Raw genomic sequence first — 15,769 nt, forward strand, 5'->3', positions numbered from 1 at the left:
TTGATCCCTGGCCATTCTTAGAAAGCTTTGATCCATTTGCAGGAAGGCTTTGTTGCTAAACATGTGCTTTTTTCCTGGAGCAATCAAATGGCTCTTTATAACATTGTTAATTGTAATAAAAAGTACTTCTGTTGCTCCTGTCAGTGGAACAAAGCCATGTAGACTTTATCCCAGCTGGTAACTGCAAGCAGAGCCAATGGTGGCTGGGACTGCTGGAGAGATCAAGTCTGCAGCCTGATCTCCTACTGGGATCCAGGCCTCTTTGGTGGACAAGGGAGTTGGGACGGAAAGGGCGCCATTGCCTGGTCTTGCTAGAGAGGTGGATCAAAGTTGGAAGGTGATGAACGGTTTAGAATGGGATCTGAACTGCTTCTGACTACATCAAGCAAATCTTTCTGGTTTTACCCAACTGTTGAGTAACAGAGGAAGAGAGGGAGATTTGCTCTCACGAAGGACCTGCTCTACTGTTCACATGGAGCACATGCACCTGAGATGATAGCTCTCAGCTGAGAACAGCAAGATATGCCCACCCCATCACCATTTGGGTGCCTGCCAAGGGCTGAGATTCATCCAAAAACATTGACCTAGTTCAGCCTTGTGCTTTAGGAACTGTTAAATTGCAGCGGGAAAGCCAGTGTGTGGTATTGGGAACAACACTACAGATGCATCCAAGAAACCATTTCTTCAGAAGGAGCCTGCTGCTTTGGCCTCAAAAGGGAAGGTTGGGCAGTTTCAACCTGCTTCCCTTCATAAACCGTATTAATTATAGAGCGAAAGATGAAAGTCTGCTTTAGAGAATCAAAATTAAGCTAAAGTTTTCCCATTAGGTGGTTGTTTTGGCCAAAAGTGCCCACTAATTAAAATACCCAGGCACAAGCAGTTCACAGTAAATACTAATTACACAAACACATCAAAAGCCTTCTGCCTCTCCAGATAAAGAGCAATTTCTTTCTTTTGATGTTGCATTTCTAATATATTTTGATGGGGCTTTCAGCCGGCAAGCTTCTTTTCCTTCCCTGATTAAATTTCATTTATAATAAAAGATACCAGGTGCAGGCAGTGAAGTGGGCGTGTGGTAAAGTTGCAGAGGGTGCCTATACACACTTACTAGGAAGTAAGCCCAACTCAGTGGGACTTGCTTGTAAGTCAGCATACATAGGATTGTGCTGCTGTTCTTTTTAAGGAGCAGTTGAGGAGGTAGAGTCTTGGGTTTGGATGCAGGAGTGAACATTGCAGCTTCTCCTGAAGCTTCCCTAGTGTCAAGGCGGGAGTCAGGAACAGCTCAGCAATAACTCACAAGGTGCCGATGAAGTTACCGTATTTTTTGCACCATAACACTCACTTTTTTCCTCCTAAAAAGAAAGGGGAAATGTATGTGCGTGTTATGGAGGGAATGCCTACGGGTGGCATGCCTACGGATTTTCCTCCTCTAAAAACTACGTGCGTGTTGTGGTCGGGTGCGTGTTATAGAGCGAAAAATACGGTAATTCTTTATTCAAAGAAACAAAACACAAACGCATTCTAAAACACAAACCGTCCTGGTCTCTCTGAGTGCACACATATATATGCCCCTTTTTTTTAGCACATACTGGGCAAATATTTCTTTAAGCTGAGGTGTGAAATTTTACTGCCCTGGTAGAAATGCAGAAGAGAGAGGGAGCCCACCTTCCATTATGGGTTGAAAGATGGCTTGTGGGCCAATCAGCTACAGAAATGCTGCCAAATTTGTGCAAGATTTAGAGCAAAGAGCAGCCTGTTGGATAATTCTGTATTTCACAATCTGTAGATGCAAGCTACCTCTGACATTAATCACTAGAAGGCAGAAAGGCCCATGATACAAAGCTGGTTACAAGAGAAGATGGCAAAAAGGCACCAGCTTTTGTCTCAGAGACAAAGGAGGTGAAATGTTTGTAACCTTCCTCCAGGAGATTACGAACATGGTTTGGCTCTTGCCTCTGGAGCCCAGTAACTATTTACAGAGTAAATTATTCTTTTATGAATACTCAAGAAGCAGTCCAAATGAACTGTGAAGGGAGAAAAGGAGGAAGCAAGCGTGAGGGAGTTTCTTTTGATCCCACCTGGGAATGTAAGAAGGGCTTGTGGCCTTGACTCTTAAACTCTCTGGGCCAGGAGTGAGGTCCTTGAGATATAGCTTGAATCCATCAGGCGCAACATGGCCAACACTCGGAGATGATGGAGCTGGAGTCCAGCAGTATTTGGAGGGGCACCGTTTCTCCCCCCCCCCCGGACAGAAATCATATTGCTACTTTTACTTCTTCATAGCAGGAACACTCTTAGCAGAGTGAGGCCTGGGGAATAGGGTATCAATTCCCTGTCTATAAAATGACTTCACTATTATGTGGGACTCCTGCCCACCTAGCAGTTCAAAAGCACCCTTAAGTGCAAGTAGATAAATAGGTACCGCTTTATAGCGGGAAGGTAAACGGCGTTTCCGTGTGCTGCTCTGGTGCCGGTTCGCCGGAGCAGCTTCGTCACGCTGGCCATGTGACCCGGAAGTGTCTGCGGACAGCGCTGGCTACCGGCCTCTAGAGTGAGATGAGCGCACAACCCTAGAGTCTGTCAAGACTGGCCCGTACGGGCAGGGGTACCTTTACCTTTATTATGTGGGATAACTAGCCTCATATAACCCACATGCTTAAGTCTAATTAGTGCATGAAGGGGTTAATGCCATAGAATAAGCTGTCCTGCTAGGCTTAGCTAGGTCACTCCTGCGCAGCTTGGGAGGAAGGTGGTCAAGAGTATTATTGTACCTCAGTTAATCATAGAAGCTCAATGTGTGAGGAGGTCTGAGCTGATTGTTGCAGTTCAGACTGCATGGCTCGTCTAACCAGCCTCTCTTGAGTTCCTTTACCCATAATTTAGGAACTTTTTCATCCCTGTAACTAAGCCACATTTGCTGCCTGTGCAACTTTTCTGATTGCTGTCTGGAAGAGCACATGAACTTAACATTTGGAAAGTTTGTAAGGAAACCATTTTTAACTTACCAAACGTTTGGTCTTTTCCTGTGCTAGGAGAAGTGAGGAACTTTGGAAGGAACTTGGAAGGATATATTTTAAAGGTCTAACAGTCTCTATTTCCATGCTTTGCTTTGCTGCATATTTGCTATTTTGAATCTCTGTTGGGGTTCTCTTACTAAAGCGTATCTGTCCCAAACCCAGAACTTGACATCCAGGAAATTTTCCTTTTATGCTTACATTTTTCTCCTGCACCAACATATTCTACCTGTAATACAGATAGGAAATTGTGCTTCAGAAGCTATGGAAACTCTAGGTTCAAATCTCTGTCAGATAGACAGACAGGCAGACAGATCTACTTTAAAAGGTGTTTATGTAACCAAATCTTGGGAGGAAGAGTAGCATATATATATAGCAAATTAAAGACAATACTTCCCGTAGCAAAATACAATAATGGTTCCAAAGTGCTTTATAATTGAAAACTGTTGTTCCTCTCTACCAGAAGCAATAATAGAGCACAGCCACACTTTCACCTGACTTGTAGTTTGATTTTATTGTGTTCTGATTAATTCGTCTGGACCCAGGAGCTTTTCTCATTTTTCTGTCACTGTGCTTTGCAAAAACCTGGTCTTACCCCTTAAACTGATGCTCAGTTAAGCAAAATCTCTCTTATAAATGATATTCTGCACATCTGATAAGATCCAATTCAGCGGGTAAGATTGGTCTTTCGGAAGACACAGCTGCAGAACAACAAGGAAAGCTTTCGGACCTGTGGGGATTAATTGACACACCATATGATCAAAATATGTGTCAAACACAATTGTGAATGAGCCCATACTCTTCCTGGTGTTCCTTATGTACATCCTCTCCCCTTTCCTCAAATGATGCTCGCCTGAGACGGGGCCTTCTGCCTAGACACATGATTGGCTCACCTAGCTCAGTACTGCCTGCACTGACTGGCAGTGACACCAGGAGTTCAGGCAGGAGTCTTCCCCAGCCTTACCCAGAGATGCTGGGATTTGAATCTGTGACTTTCTGCATGCAAAGCAGATGCTCTACTCGCTGTGCAATGGCCCTCTCCTTGAATTCCCAAATGGTTAGCAAACAGGCTCTCTATCTTGACCCAACCATTCCTCTCCCTCCACATTAATGTGTAAGAAGTTATAATCTCCCCCTGCTTTTTTCTTTCTGCCAGCTACTTCTTGTTGTTCAAGCTGGGCAGGCATCATGTGATCTACCAGTCCCACCAAAGAGCTGCGGCCTATTTATCCGTGGCCGCCTTCTGCAGGAGTTTCTTTTGTGACATTTTCTAAATAACCCATTGACAACTGGAGGTTGCACAGTGTTCGCAGTTTTCAGAAGCAGCAAACAGCTAAAAACAACCTTTGGGCCAGTTTCCTGCTTGCCTCTTTATTAAAAGAGCTATTGTCAGGGTGAGAAGGCTGGAGCCAACAGCTACTGTCACAGGAAACTGCCCTGCTCTGGCTGCTGCCATCATCCCAGAGGCTTCTCCTTTGCTGGCACTGGGGTTTTGTCTGAATTAAAAGGGGCTCCATATACCACCCCCACCCCCGCTCTGGGGGCTAAATCAAAATCAAATCAAATCTCATCTTCACAAAGAAAACTTGGCAGAACTTTGCCTTCCCTTCAGAGCCTCAGCCTTTTCCTTTTTTCAGGATCCATCATATTGTACACACATACTCCCTCACACACTATTTTTTTCTGCACCCCTTCAAAGGTCGAGGTCAGCTGTTCCAGGGACTTTTCTTTCACTTGCATCTCCCCTGGTTTCTTGCATATGGAATGTGAATCTCGTAGGCCTCTTTCCCCCTCTGGGGCAAATTTGCCCCAATCCCTGTAATTCTTCGTGGGAAGGTGACCCGTGAATATCCCCTGTTGCTCACTCACAGTGCTCAGCATAATTGCAACAGCCTTCATCTACAGCTGACATCTTTTATCAAACATGGGTGTTAAAATACAATTGTGTGTCATTGGAACATTATGCTTGCCCAGAGAGGCATTTTTGCTCTGGCATGGAGACTCACCAGAGGCTGAGTCTTAGCATCTTGCAGAAGTATTCTAAGGCATTTAAATAGGGCTGGTGATTGGGGTACCTACCACCATCCTTGGGTATAGGGCAGACTTTGAATCCGACTGAAATAGGCAGAGAAGATGTGCCCAAATATGAAAGGAGCTCTCCTGCTGCAGGCCTAGAGAGGTTAGCTTCTGTGAGCTGGGGCATGTCTTGACACTTTGCCTGGCAGTTGTGCCACCACCTCCTTGTGCTGTTTCCCCAGCACAAGATGGTGCTAGATAGATCCATTCTGGGCAGTGCAGGCCTTACAAGTCCTGCAGTAAACCAAAGTAAGTCTATACTGATCCAATAACAATGGTTATGCTTTCTCTCTCTTCTCCCTCCCCACCTCATCTCCTTCAGATCACCTCGTGGCCCATGGACGAATGGCTGAAAAAGAAGCCCGGAAGAAGTTTAAGCAGATAGTGGCAGCTGTCCATTTCTGCCACTGTCGTAACATCGTCCACAGAGATCTGAAAGCAGAGAATTTGCTTCTGGATGCAAATCTGAACATCAAAATAGCAGGTTGGCCATTTTAAAAGATGGATGCATAGGCTACCCAAGCAAAGCAGCCCAGGTCAAATCCTGGCAACTTGAGGTTTCTGACAAGTGACAGATCTTGCTGCTTCTGCTCCTGGCCACCAAGGATGGTGTTCCACTGCCCTGCGAGACTTTTAGGGCTTAGTTATTCATGATTCTGCACCTCCACTTGGGGCCAGCCTTCCCTGCTGCTGTTGCATTGCTGAGCTAATCCAATAGAAATGATTAGAAACCTTTATAGAAAAACTGTGATACTGGGTGGTCTCTGAATTGCTGCCCTCCTGTTTCTCTTCCAGATTTTGGATTCAGTAATATCTTCACGCCCGGTCAGCTGCTGAAGACCTGGTGTGGAAGTCCCCCCTATGCTGCCCCAGAACTCTTTGAAGGGAAGGAGTATGATGGGCCAAAGGTGGACATTTGGGTAAACCATCAAGAACCACTCTGCACTGCCAGCATTTCCCTTTGTAAGGGGAGGGGGAGGGGAACGCTGCTTCTGGAGCACACCGAAGCAGCTTTGAGGGAAAGCCTTTTTGTCACTATATGCATTTGATTAGTGAACCAACTTTTGTCATTGTCCATGTGCAATAATTTTAAAGTTTTTAAAAGATATAAGTGGGACCTTTTTGGAAAGGGGCTCCTCTGACCGGGGCCCCTTTTCTTAAATAGATTTTCCTTACTAGGGCACATGTTTGCTTCATATTGCTGTTGCCCCAAATGACACCTAACGTTTGTGCCCTCTTCTCTTGCAGAGCCTTGGGGTGGTGCTCTACGTGCTGGTCTGCGGGGCCCTGCCTTTTGATGGGAGTACACTGCAGAACCTGCGGGCGAGGGTCCTGAGTGGGAAGTTTCGCATTCCATTTTTCATGTCCACAGGTAAAGGCTCTGTGGGGAGATGTCCCCTTCCTCCTCCTCCTCCTCCTCCTCCTCCTCCTTCTCCTCCTCCTCAGAAAAGTCAGCAGCTACAGGTACTGGCTGACATCAGGGGTTCAGTTTCACACTGGCAACTTCTTGAATTTGAGGTCGCCTCGCTTGGGACAGCCATGCCTGGCACTCTGATCTCTTTGAAATAAAGAGCTGCAACAAAATCCCTTGTAGACTGAGTAACTGCATTTCACTGCCCAGCTGTTGAGGATGCCAGGTGATTGCAAAACTAGGAACTGCAGAGGATGTCAGAGAATTTGGATGCTAGGTGGTCTGGGCTAACACGCTAGACAATAGTTGTAGGTTGGGTTCTTTTGCCCTCTCTTTTCCTTCTATGTGCTTTGAGCACTACTTATATGGGAACTGAACCGCCTCCTCATAGAAAGCTAAATTCATGGCTATGTTAAAAAGTGGATTTTCAGTTTCTGGTGTATTTCTTTTCCTGCGGGTCAGAGAGAAACTGCTTCAGCTCGAAAGCTGAATGGCTGAGGTTCTCTCTCCCCAGCCACCTACTGCAGTGCCCTTTCCAATGTGCTGCAGGCAGACATTAGTAATTTGAGCGAGGTCTCAAAACCCACCCGCCTGCCCAAAATTCTGCTCCTGGAGCTGTTGACAAAGAGGAAGATAGAACCCTATTTTTATGCTGGCTGTATCAAGCAGGGAAAGCCTGAGCCATTTTGGGACCTTGGGAAGAGATGGATGACGGCTGTCTAGAGAAGACTCCCAGACAGCTTGCATGCATTGGTTGTTTGTGCTTTGAATCAGTCATGAGAGACCTTCAGCTGGACCTTCCCGCTCACAATGCAGCAAGCCCACCCAGTGAACCTGTGTCCTTCATCTTCCTGTGAGCAAAGGGCTGTTTTCTGACTGTCCACCTTTAACTGGAGGAAAATTAATTTTCAGCCTGCTGCAGCACTGTCTAGAAATGACTGCTGGCTTCCTGTTGGCATTGTTAATTGGAACTCATTGTGGCTTAATGACTAGTGATGCAGTGTGAGGCTTTTATCAGTTGGGCAGCAAGAAACCTGTTTGATAGCTGAAGCCCCAAGCAGAAAAGTATACCAAGGGGTGGGAGATGCCCATCATAAGCGTACCTGTCGTATGTGTGGTTTGGTTGAGACAGTCCATCTGTTGTTCAAAGGGCTTGAATTGAGAGATCTCTCTTTACCAGCTAATTTTGCAAAGTCTCTTGTTTTACGCACAAATGGTTACTAGAGCATCTCTCTCTCTCTTTCTCTTTCTCTCTCTCTCTCTCTCACACACACACATACACACAGAGAGAGAGAGAGAGAGAGAGAGAGAGAGAGCGCACAAAGTGCTTGTGTGTCCTGTCTTTGTGGCTGGTGAATCCAACTTATCTTGGGTGTCCTGAGACCCCTCCCCACGTAGCTTTCCCTGATAGCACTACCTAAGACCTCCAAACCACTCCAGGACTATCAGCTGCTGCAACAGTGGCCCAGCCAGTTCAAATGCGAGAGCCATATTAGTTTGAAGATGACCAAACAAACAAACAAAACTGTTTCCAGTGAGCAGATGCATCAGAGACTGAACAGTGTGCCTTCTTTCTGTTTCCTTCATTTCCCCTCTCATGGCACTGAAGCCCCTGACTGGAGTGTTTCTCTGCACTTTTATTGGAGGCACAGGGGGATGTCCCTTTCTAACTCCCATTGACTGACCAGATCTAACTTCTTTGGAGTATGTTGATACACCTAAACCCTCTTTCAGAACTATAGTTCTTGCTGCCAAAGATGTGGCATGACTGTCTCTGGCTAATGGAAGAGAATGATTGGCTACAGCTGAGGTGTGGAACTTGGGGCCAAGGTGGGGAAGAGAGATCAGTTAGGGGCAAGTGCAAGAGAAAGACCCCTGAAATGTAGCTGTGTTGTGGAAGGCAAAGCCCACCTTTAAAAGCTGAGCACTTGCATTGAGAATGGGTTGCACAGATATGACTGTCTCTCTCAGAATTGTATGGAAGACAGGCAAGAGCTTTGGGCCTGCTGTTCTTTGGGCACGCATCCAGTTTGGGCAGTCTCTGTCTCCCTGCTATGAGCTCTTCCTTAGGAGAGCTGGAATGAGGTTACTGCCTGCACATCTCCGGTTGAAACATTTCAATAATCCAACCCTGTTTTGTTCCATAAGCCTTTTCTCATATAGTGTTGGCCTTCCCCAACCTTAGTGAAGGAGCTGGTATGAAGCTTGGGGGTACTTGTGGGTCCATTGTTGTAGCTTGAGGCTCAGGTGGTGCAGAGTGCTTTCTATCAGCTTTGGTTGGTAGCCCAACTGCACCCCTACCTGGACAAGGATAGTCTAACTTCTGTCATCCATGCTACGATAACCTCTAGGTTAGATTACTGCAATGTGTTATACATGGGGCTGCCTCTGAAGACGTTTTGGAAACTTGAGCTGGTGCAGAATTCAGAAGCCAGGTTGCTTACTGGAGCATATAATCCCCATTCTGGCTTGACTGCACTGGCTGCCAATTAGTTTCCGGGCCCTATTCAAAATGATGGTTTTGACCTATAAAGCCTTAAATGGCTCAGGACCGCAATACATCAAGGATCGCCTCACCCCATATGAACCAACCTATGGTCATCATCTGAGGCCCTTCTTTGTGTGCCTCCTCAGTGAGAGGCTCGGAGGGTGGCAATGGGCCTTTTCTGTGGTGACTCCCCAGTTGTGGAATGCTCTCCCCAGGGATGATTGCCTGGCTCCTTCACTACATATCTTTCAGTGCCAGGCAAAAACATTCCTCTTCTTCTAGGCCTTTGGCTAATTAAACAATCTATGGCCTTTTAAACTATGTGTGGGGCAAGTATTGTTATTGTTCGTTATTATGGTATGTATTTTTGTGGTTTTATATTGTAAAGCAGCCTGTGATCTTCAGATGAAGGGCAATATAGACATGATGATGATGATGATGTATTTTATCTGTACATCAGTTTATCAAAGCCCAACATTCTTCTTTGGTTTCTTGTGGGAAGCCCAGTCACCACTAAGCAAAAAAAGCAAATGTGTGACTTAATGCTAGGTTTCTGCTAATGGGATACTCTAACCTAGGGATCGGGAATATCTGTGGAGGCCCTTCAGATGTTGTTGTGGAGTTCCCATCACCTCTGACCATTGGCCATGCTGACTGGGACTGATGGAATGGGGGGGGGGAGTCCAGCAACATCTATAGGGCCCCCACAGGCTTCACACCTGTGTGTTTAAAAAGTAACTTTGCTTCTTGGAGTCTTGTGGTGGTCAGCAGAAGCCACACTTGGTTTCTCCAGTGGCCAGATCCTAATGAGCCTGGTCGCTTGTGTTCTGCAGCTGTTACAATAAGGGAGTAAGATTTGTTAAGTAGAGACCTTGTGGGAGGTGGGGTTGCATTGTGTGCAGCCAAGCCTTGCGGGGTTGTAGGAGCTTAACGGGGTTTTCCTGATATTTACATGCATCCTGGTGATGTTCAGAAGTGGAATGGCTCCCCTCCATGTGCTGAGGTGGGTGTGGCTGGTGATGGCTCCCTCTCTCGCCAGTTCCTCAGCAGCCTCTTGCTGTTGTCTTGCAGAGTGTGAGCACTTAATCCGCCACATGCTGGTGCTGGAACCGAGCAGGCGGCTCTCCATGGAGCAGATCTGCAAACACAAGTGGATGAAGCTTGGGGAGGTGGATACGGAGTTCGACACGGTGAGCCAGCTCAACTCTCCTTCCTTGGTGGCTCTCCATCCAGGCAGTTTCTTGCCTCCTTTGTCTTTGTTTCCCCAAGGAGTTCAGCATCTCTCAGCTCTTCCTTGCCCTAGGAGGTTGCTTGGGAGATGGAATTGAGATGCGTTTTCCCAGCCAGTCTGTGACCAGCTAGCCCCAAACCTTTAACAGCTCTTGTGCTTTTCCTTGTTGTGAAAGTTACAGCCATTGAAACGCTCTGTTCTTTCCAGTTAATAGCCGAATGTCAGCACTTGAAGGTTGAGAGGCAGATGGAACCGCTGAATGAAGATGTGCTGCTTGCCATGGCTGAGATGGGGCTGGACAAGGAGCGCACCCTCCAGGTACTGGCTGTCTCCAGGCATTCTGGGGTAGAAGTAGAGCGGCTTGCCTTGGGTGTGAGGCTGATCATTTTGTTGTTTCCTTGCTTTCCCAGTCATTAAGGACAGATGCTTACGATCACTACAGTGCAATCTACAGTCTGCTCTGTGACCGTCTAAAGAGGCATAAGAACTTGCGCATTGCCACTCTGCCCAGCCTCCCACGGACCATGGCCTTCCCAGCACAAGCCAGCATCCAGGTTAGTCTTCTGTGAGGTGCAGCTCTGTTGCTTTCAGATTAACTTACACAATGGGGCAGTTCCAGAGGGTGCCTGGCTAGCAGCTGGCACTGTGCAAAACTAGCCTTCATGCAGGGACGATTGCTATTTCTCTTGGAGCTGGAAATGACAAATTCTTGTCTGTGTAGGCAGACGGCCTCTTAAAAATATTTCGGGGTTCGTTACTTTGAGAAGGTGACTGACAGCGCTGCCTTCAGCATCCCCACAGGTGCCCACTCAGCCTTTCTCTGCCACCTTGGGCAGCTACTTCCGTTGCTGGGCGGCAGGAGGGTCCCACAGTAGATTATTTCAATTTCTTACCCATAATACGTCAAGGCCTGCAATATGAATATAGCAATTTAAAATACAATATTAAAAGCAGCTTAAAACAAATCATAGTAATAAGAATTGGGTGCGTCCTGGAAATATATATATCAGGTGTCGAAGGCCAGGGTAAATATCTGCCTCTGGTGGTGGCAGCTGAGCAAGAGGAATGGGGCTGGGCTTTCCATGGGCTTTCTGCATTTGGTGTTCACAGTTTGGTTTTGTGCTGCTTTGCAGGCAGAGCAGGCGGGCAACCCAGTGAGCATCAGTGTCCCACAAGTGCAGCTCATCAACCCCGAGAACCAAATAGTGGAGGTAAGTTGTTTTTCTCTTCCAGGATCTCCCCTTGCTAGTCACAGATGCTTCTGCATTTCTCCCCACAAACCACCTTATGGTATGTGTTTCTGCCCTAGACTGATGGAGCAATGACTCTGGATAGCGACGAAGGCGAAGAGCCGTCCCCTGAAGCTCTGGTCCGCTACCTCTCCATGAGGAGGCACACGGTGGGAGTGGCTGATCCTCGGTGAGTTTTGCTGCCTGCTGCTTCTTACAAACAATCCCAGAGCCATCAAAGGGTGTTGCAAATTTCCCTCCAGTATTGCAGCCCTCTGCCCTAAGAGGGACCTAGCTCCTGGCTCAGCTTAGTGGCAGGTGTCACCTCTGTAGTGACACATTATCTAACAAGTTTGGCCTGGAAAATGCTGGCCTCCCTTCTGCTACTCCTAAGTGGTGGGAAGCAAACCAGCAGCCCAGAATGTGAGCAGAGAAGCAGGGTTGCCTGGACCGTCTCCTGAGTTATTGTGGATGTATTTGCAGCACGGAGGTGATGGAGGATCTCCAGAAGCTGCTACCTTGTTTCCCACGGATCGCACCCCAGGCCCCCTTCCTGCAGGTGGCTCCCAACATGAACATGGCAGCCAACATGCTTCCGATGCAGCACCTGCAACCAACTGGTCAGTTAGAGTACAAGGTATGGCAAAGGAAACACTTTGGGAACTCTGAGCATCAGTCCCTATTCCTGTGAGATTACCAGCTACCATGGTTTCATGAGCCTGTTGAATTGGACCTGAAACCAAATTAAGAAGACACCCACCTTCCCTCCCACCCACCCAGCTGTATGACATGGAGACCCAAGTCATCACTGCCCTGTCTGCCAATCTAAGGGGATGAAGTCTCCACTGCTATTTCAGTGCCTGCTTTTGTGTGATCATGGTTCTCCCATGCCCATCAGACCCTGCTGTTTCTCCTGACTCATGAGGTATGCAGCCAGGGTTTGGTAGAGATGCAGAATTTTCTTGCAGGAGCAGTCCTTGCTGCAGCCCCCAACTTTGCAATTGCTGAACGGAATGGGACCCCTTGGACGGAGGGCTTCAGATGGAGGAGCCAATATCCAGTTGCACGCACAACAGCTCCTGAAGCGTCCCCGGGGTCCTTCTCCACTTGTTACAATGACACCAGTAAGTAACTGAAAGATGACTGGGGTGGGGTGGGGGTGTTCTGGCACAGCACTGTGCCCACTTTTCACAGTATTTCACAGCTCCATGGATATGGACCAAGTGATTACATTCTGCTTCTTCTGGGCTTACTCATGGCAGATAAAAGTGGTGGCCCTGCCACATGCAGAGTGCCTCTCTCAGCTGGCCCTTCACCCTTGCTAGTGTAGCATGCATCTTCTGGAACTCAGTTTTTCTCCTTAGTTTTCCTACTGGCCCTTTCCCCACCCGAGACTTCCTGGCTTGCTCTACGTCCATGGGTTTTTTGGGGAGTAGGGTGGGCAGGATCAAGTGCATATGACGAGATGGTATTTCTCAGATCCATGGCCTTAACTCCCTATTCCTTCTGAAAGATTCCCCTTTTTAAAAACAAAAAACAAACCCTATAAAACCTGTTTTTAGGAAATGAGGCCAAGGCAGACTTTTTATTGAGACATTCATTGGCACAAACTAAGCAGCCCTGCCAAGCATGTCCCTCTTGAGTCCTTTGGACTTAAAGGGCATTAGGATGTGTCTCGCTTGGGGAAGAGCTCGGCCTCTTTTTCTTAGTTCAGACTCTTTCTTGGGGTATCTTTATCTTCTGTGGAAGCAATGAACTTCAGGTGGGGCTGGCTGTGGAGTGGGAGTGTGTGGGGAATGGTGCCAAGTGTGGAGTACCTGGGTGTGTAAAAACCTTTCTGCAGAGCCAAGCCCCCTTCCCTTTCTTGTCCTTCCAGGCAGTGCCCGCCGTGACCCCTGTGGATGAGGAGAGCTCAGATGGAGAGCCAGATCAAGAAGCTGTGCAGAGGTAACACTCCTGCTGCTGCTGCTGCTGGTGGTGCTGTTGCTGTCTTCGGAGGCACCCTCTGGTGCCTGGCAGCTGCTTTAGCTATAGCTAGGCAGCAGGTTGGCTTGTGGTTTCTGCTTTGCCTCTGCTTCTCTGGGAACTGGTGTTTCATGTGGACTCTGCTGCAGCTGTGACCTGCTCCTGCTCCCTCCCCTGGTCTTCCCACTAACCTCCCTGGGTAGGTGGATCTTCTGGTATTTGGGGCCTCAGCTGTTAGTATAGCTCTTGGAAGAAGATGCCTACAGTTGACACCCTGGCTACATCTGATCTCACTGATGGGGGTCCAAAATGGTCAACTACAATGCTGCTGCTGAAGCCGTTTGCTTTAGCATGCTTCTTTTGATGCTCCTTGTAGCCTGTGTCCCAAGGAAAGTCTTGCAGGCTGCCTTGGTAGCAGCTGTGAACAGCATCTACCAAGTAGCTTGCTATTTAAACAGCAGCCTTCCTTATTTCCAGGCAACTACCTTTGCTTGTAAAGAGCTCAGAGTTTGCCTGGAAAAGATGCCTCCTTGAAGATTGGGGTATCCTTTCCCCTTTAGAGACAAAAGAAGGCAGACAGAAACTGGTTGGTTGGTGAGGCTTTTTTAAAGGAATGAAATATCCATGGAGGATTCTATCAGGGATAGCTGTGGTTCCTTATTCCATCTATCTGGGGGAGGCTTTCTAGTGGTTCCTCTTTCCCCTCTTCAAACCCCTTGGGAATGTAGTGTCCTCTCCGTTCCTACTCTCCATTCTCCAACACCCTCACTACTTTGGTGAACAGCAATCATTGTATGATGGGGCAGAGCTGCAGTATGTAAATCAGATGAGACTGCCTTTGTGGCATGAAATCTGACCCTGTGTGATATCCTTTATAATGGCTCATGGAACTTATTTATGCTGAGTTGATCCAGTAGTTCCTCTAGCCTGGAGTAGCCTAGCTGGCAATGCGTCTAGAGCCCAGCTTATTGGTTCATGGAGGTCTTTGCCTCTGTTCCCTTAACTGGAGACTCTGGTCACTGGACTAGGATTCTTTTTATACATACACCTGTCTGCCTGAATCTGTTTTTAAACCGAGACCACTGCAGCTCAATATTTGCCAACTTTGATCAGTCATGGCTTTCCAGGATCTTGGGCAGAAAAGCCTCCTTCCCATGACCTGTTTCTCAAAAAATGGAATAGGAGATGCTGTACATGGAACTTGGAGCTCATGCATGGCAGACAGGTGCTTTGCCTGTGAGCTATGTCCCCTCCCCATTGCCTTTGGGCTGGGACAGATGTCAGTCTTGCTGGGCAGGTTAATGGAGTCAACATACTTGAGTCAAATCCCCTCACATACTGGGATGAGACTATGTGGCTAGAGAATATGGTGTTGCCTGCCTTCCCACTTAGTGTTGGCTGTCACACCATGCCACGGGCTGCCACGTCTCAAGAGTCAACATCCTTCCTGCAGGGGTGGGTGCAAATATTGACCTTCATAGAACGGTGTTAGCTTCTCTGCTTGCAGAACCTTGGAGGGGACCCATGGGCTGGCCTCTCGCCTCCTGCCCTGGGTTTGTTTGAGGTGCCTGACCTTGAATTGCAGCTCGTTGTTCTCTCTCCCTCCAAAACTGCTTGATGTAGTTAAGGGAAAGATTGGTCTCTGGGATATAGAAATGAAACACTGTTAGCAAGCGGCAGATTTAGAGCTCCTCAGGAAATGACCTGATCTCCACCTGAGATGCTGGCTTGTTCCCACAGCACTAACTCTTCTCCATCCTCTTAACTCTGCTTTCCTCCTGTGTGGTGGTGGTGGCAAATAGCTTTAATTGCTGCTCCTCTTTGGTCACAACATAATTGGCATTAAAATCTCTGAAGTCTGTACAAGTATACTATAGCCAAAGCTCATCTCAACACTCTCAGCAATGAAATTAGGAGAGAACTCAGGAAGCCATGTTGTAGGTTACTCATCTGAGAGCCCTGTAAGAGCTGGTCCCTAGCACAGATCCAGGAATTGTGGGGGTGGGACACCCAACCTTTCCCTTCCCTGGAGGCAAGTGAGCCTTTCAGAGGCCCAGGCTGCCCTTATGTCTAACTTTTGCTGAAACATGGCAGCTTTTGCATACATGACCTGAACAATTCCCTTTGTGTTGGACATGCCCTTATTCTCTCCTCTTCTTGCCCAGGTGCACCTGGAAGTGCCCAAGAACAGAGTCTAGGTGGCGCTCTTGATGCTTCCTTCTAGCATCGCTTAGACCAAGTGCTGCAATGGTTGGATGGCCAGAGGGCCCCTGCTCCTTTAAGAGTGGCGCAAACGAAACCCTTGTCGCAGCCATCATTTACCCCACCTCACCATGTTCAGAAAGGCTGCACCAG

The 15,769-nt window shown here is 47.7% G+C and overlaps 1 protein-coding gene across 3 annotated transcripts in view; it reads left to right on the forward strand.

The window, feature by feature from the left end:
• Window positions 1-15,769, forward strand: part of SIK3 (SIK family kinase 3) — a 92,412-nt gene that overhangs the window by 61,164 nt on the left and 15,479 nt on the right. For all 3 annotated transcript variants that reach the window (XM_083480922.1, XM_083480921.1, XM_083480923.1), the window contains exons 4-14: window positions 5,413-5,574; window positions 5,886-6,010; window positions 6,339-6,462; window positions 10,061-10,179; window positions 10,428-10,538; window positions 10,631-10,774; window positions 11,354-11,431; window positions 11,530-11,639; window positions 11,933-12,086; window positions 12,418-12,573; window positions 13,326-13,396. In XM_083480922.1, coding sequence (XP_083337048.1) covers window positions 5,413-5,574; window positions 5,886-6,010; window positions 6,339-6,462; window positions 10,061-10,179; window positions 10,428-10,538; window positions 10,631-10,774; window positions 11,354-11,431; window positions 11,530-11,639; window positions 11,933-12,086; window positions 12,418-12,573; window positions 13,326-13,396 — 1,354 coding nt within the window. The remainder of the gene's footprint in view (window positions 1-5,412; window positions 5,575-5,885; window positions 6,011-6,338; window positions 6,463-10,060; window positions 10,180-10,427; window positions 10,539-10,630; window positions 10,775-11,353; window positions 11,432-11,529; window positions 11,640-11,932; window positions 12,087-12,417; window positions 12,574-13,325; window positions 13,397-15,769) is intronic.

Source organism: Podarcis liolepis (assembly GCF_965112155.1).
Source record: "Podarcis liolepis genome assembly, chromosome: 16".
Classification (NCBI taxonomy): domain Eukaryota; kingdom Metazoa; phylum Chordata; class Lepidosauria; order Squamata; family Lacertidae; genus Podarcis; species Podarcis liolepis.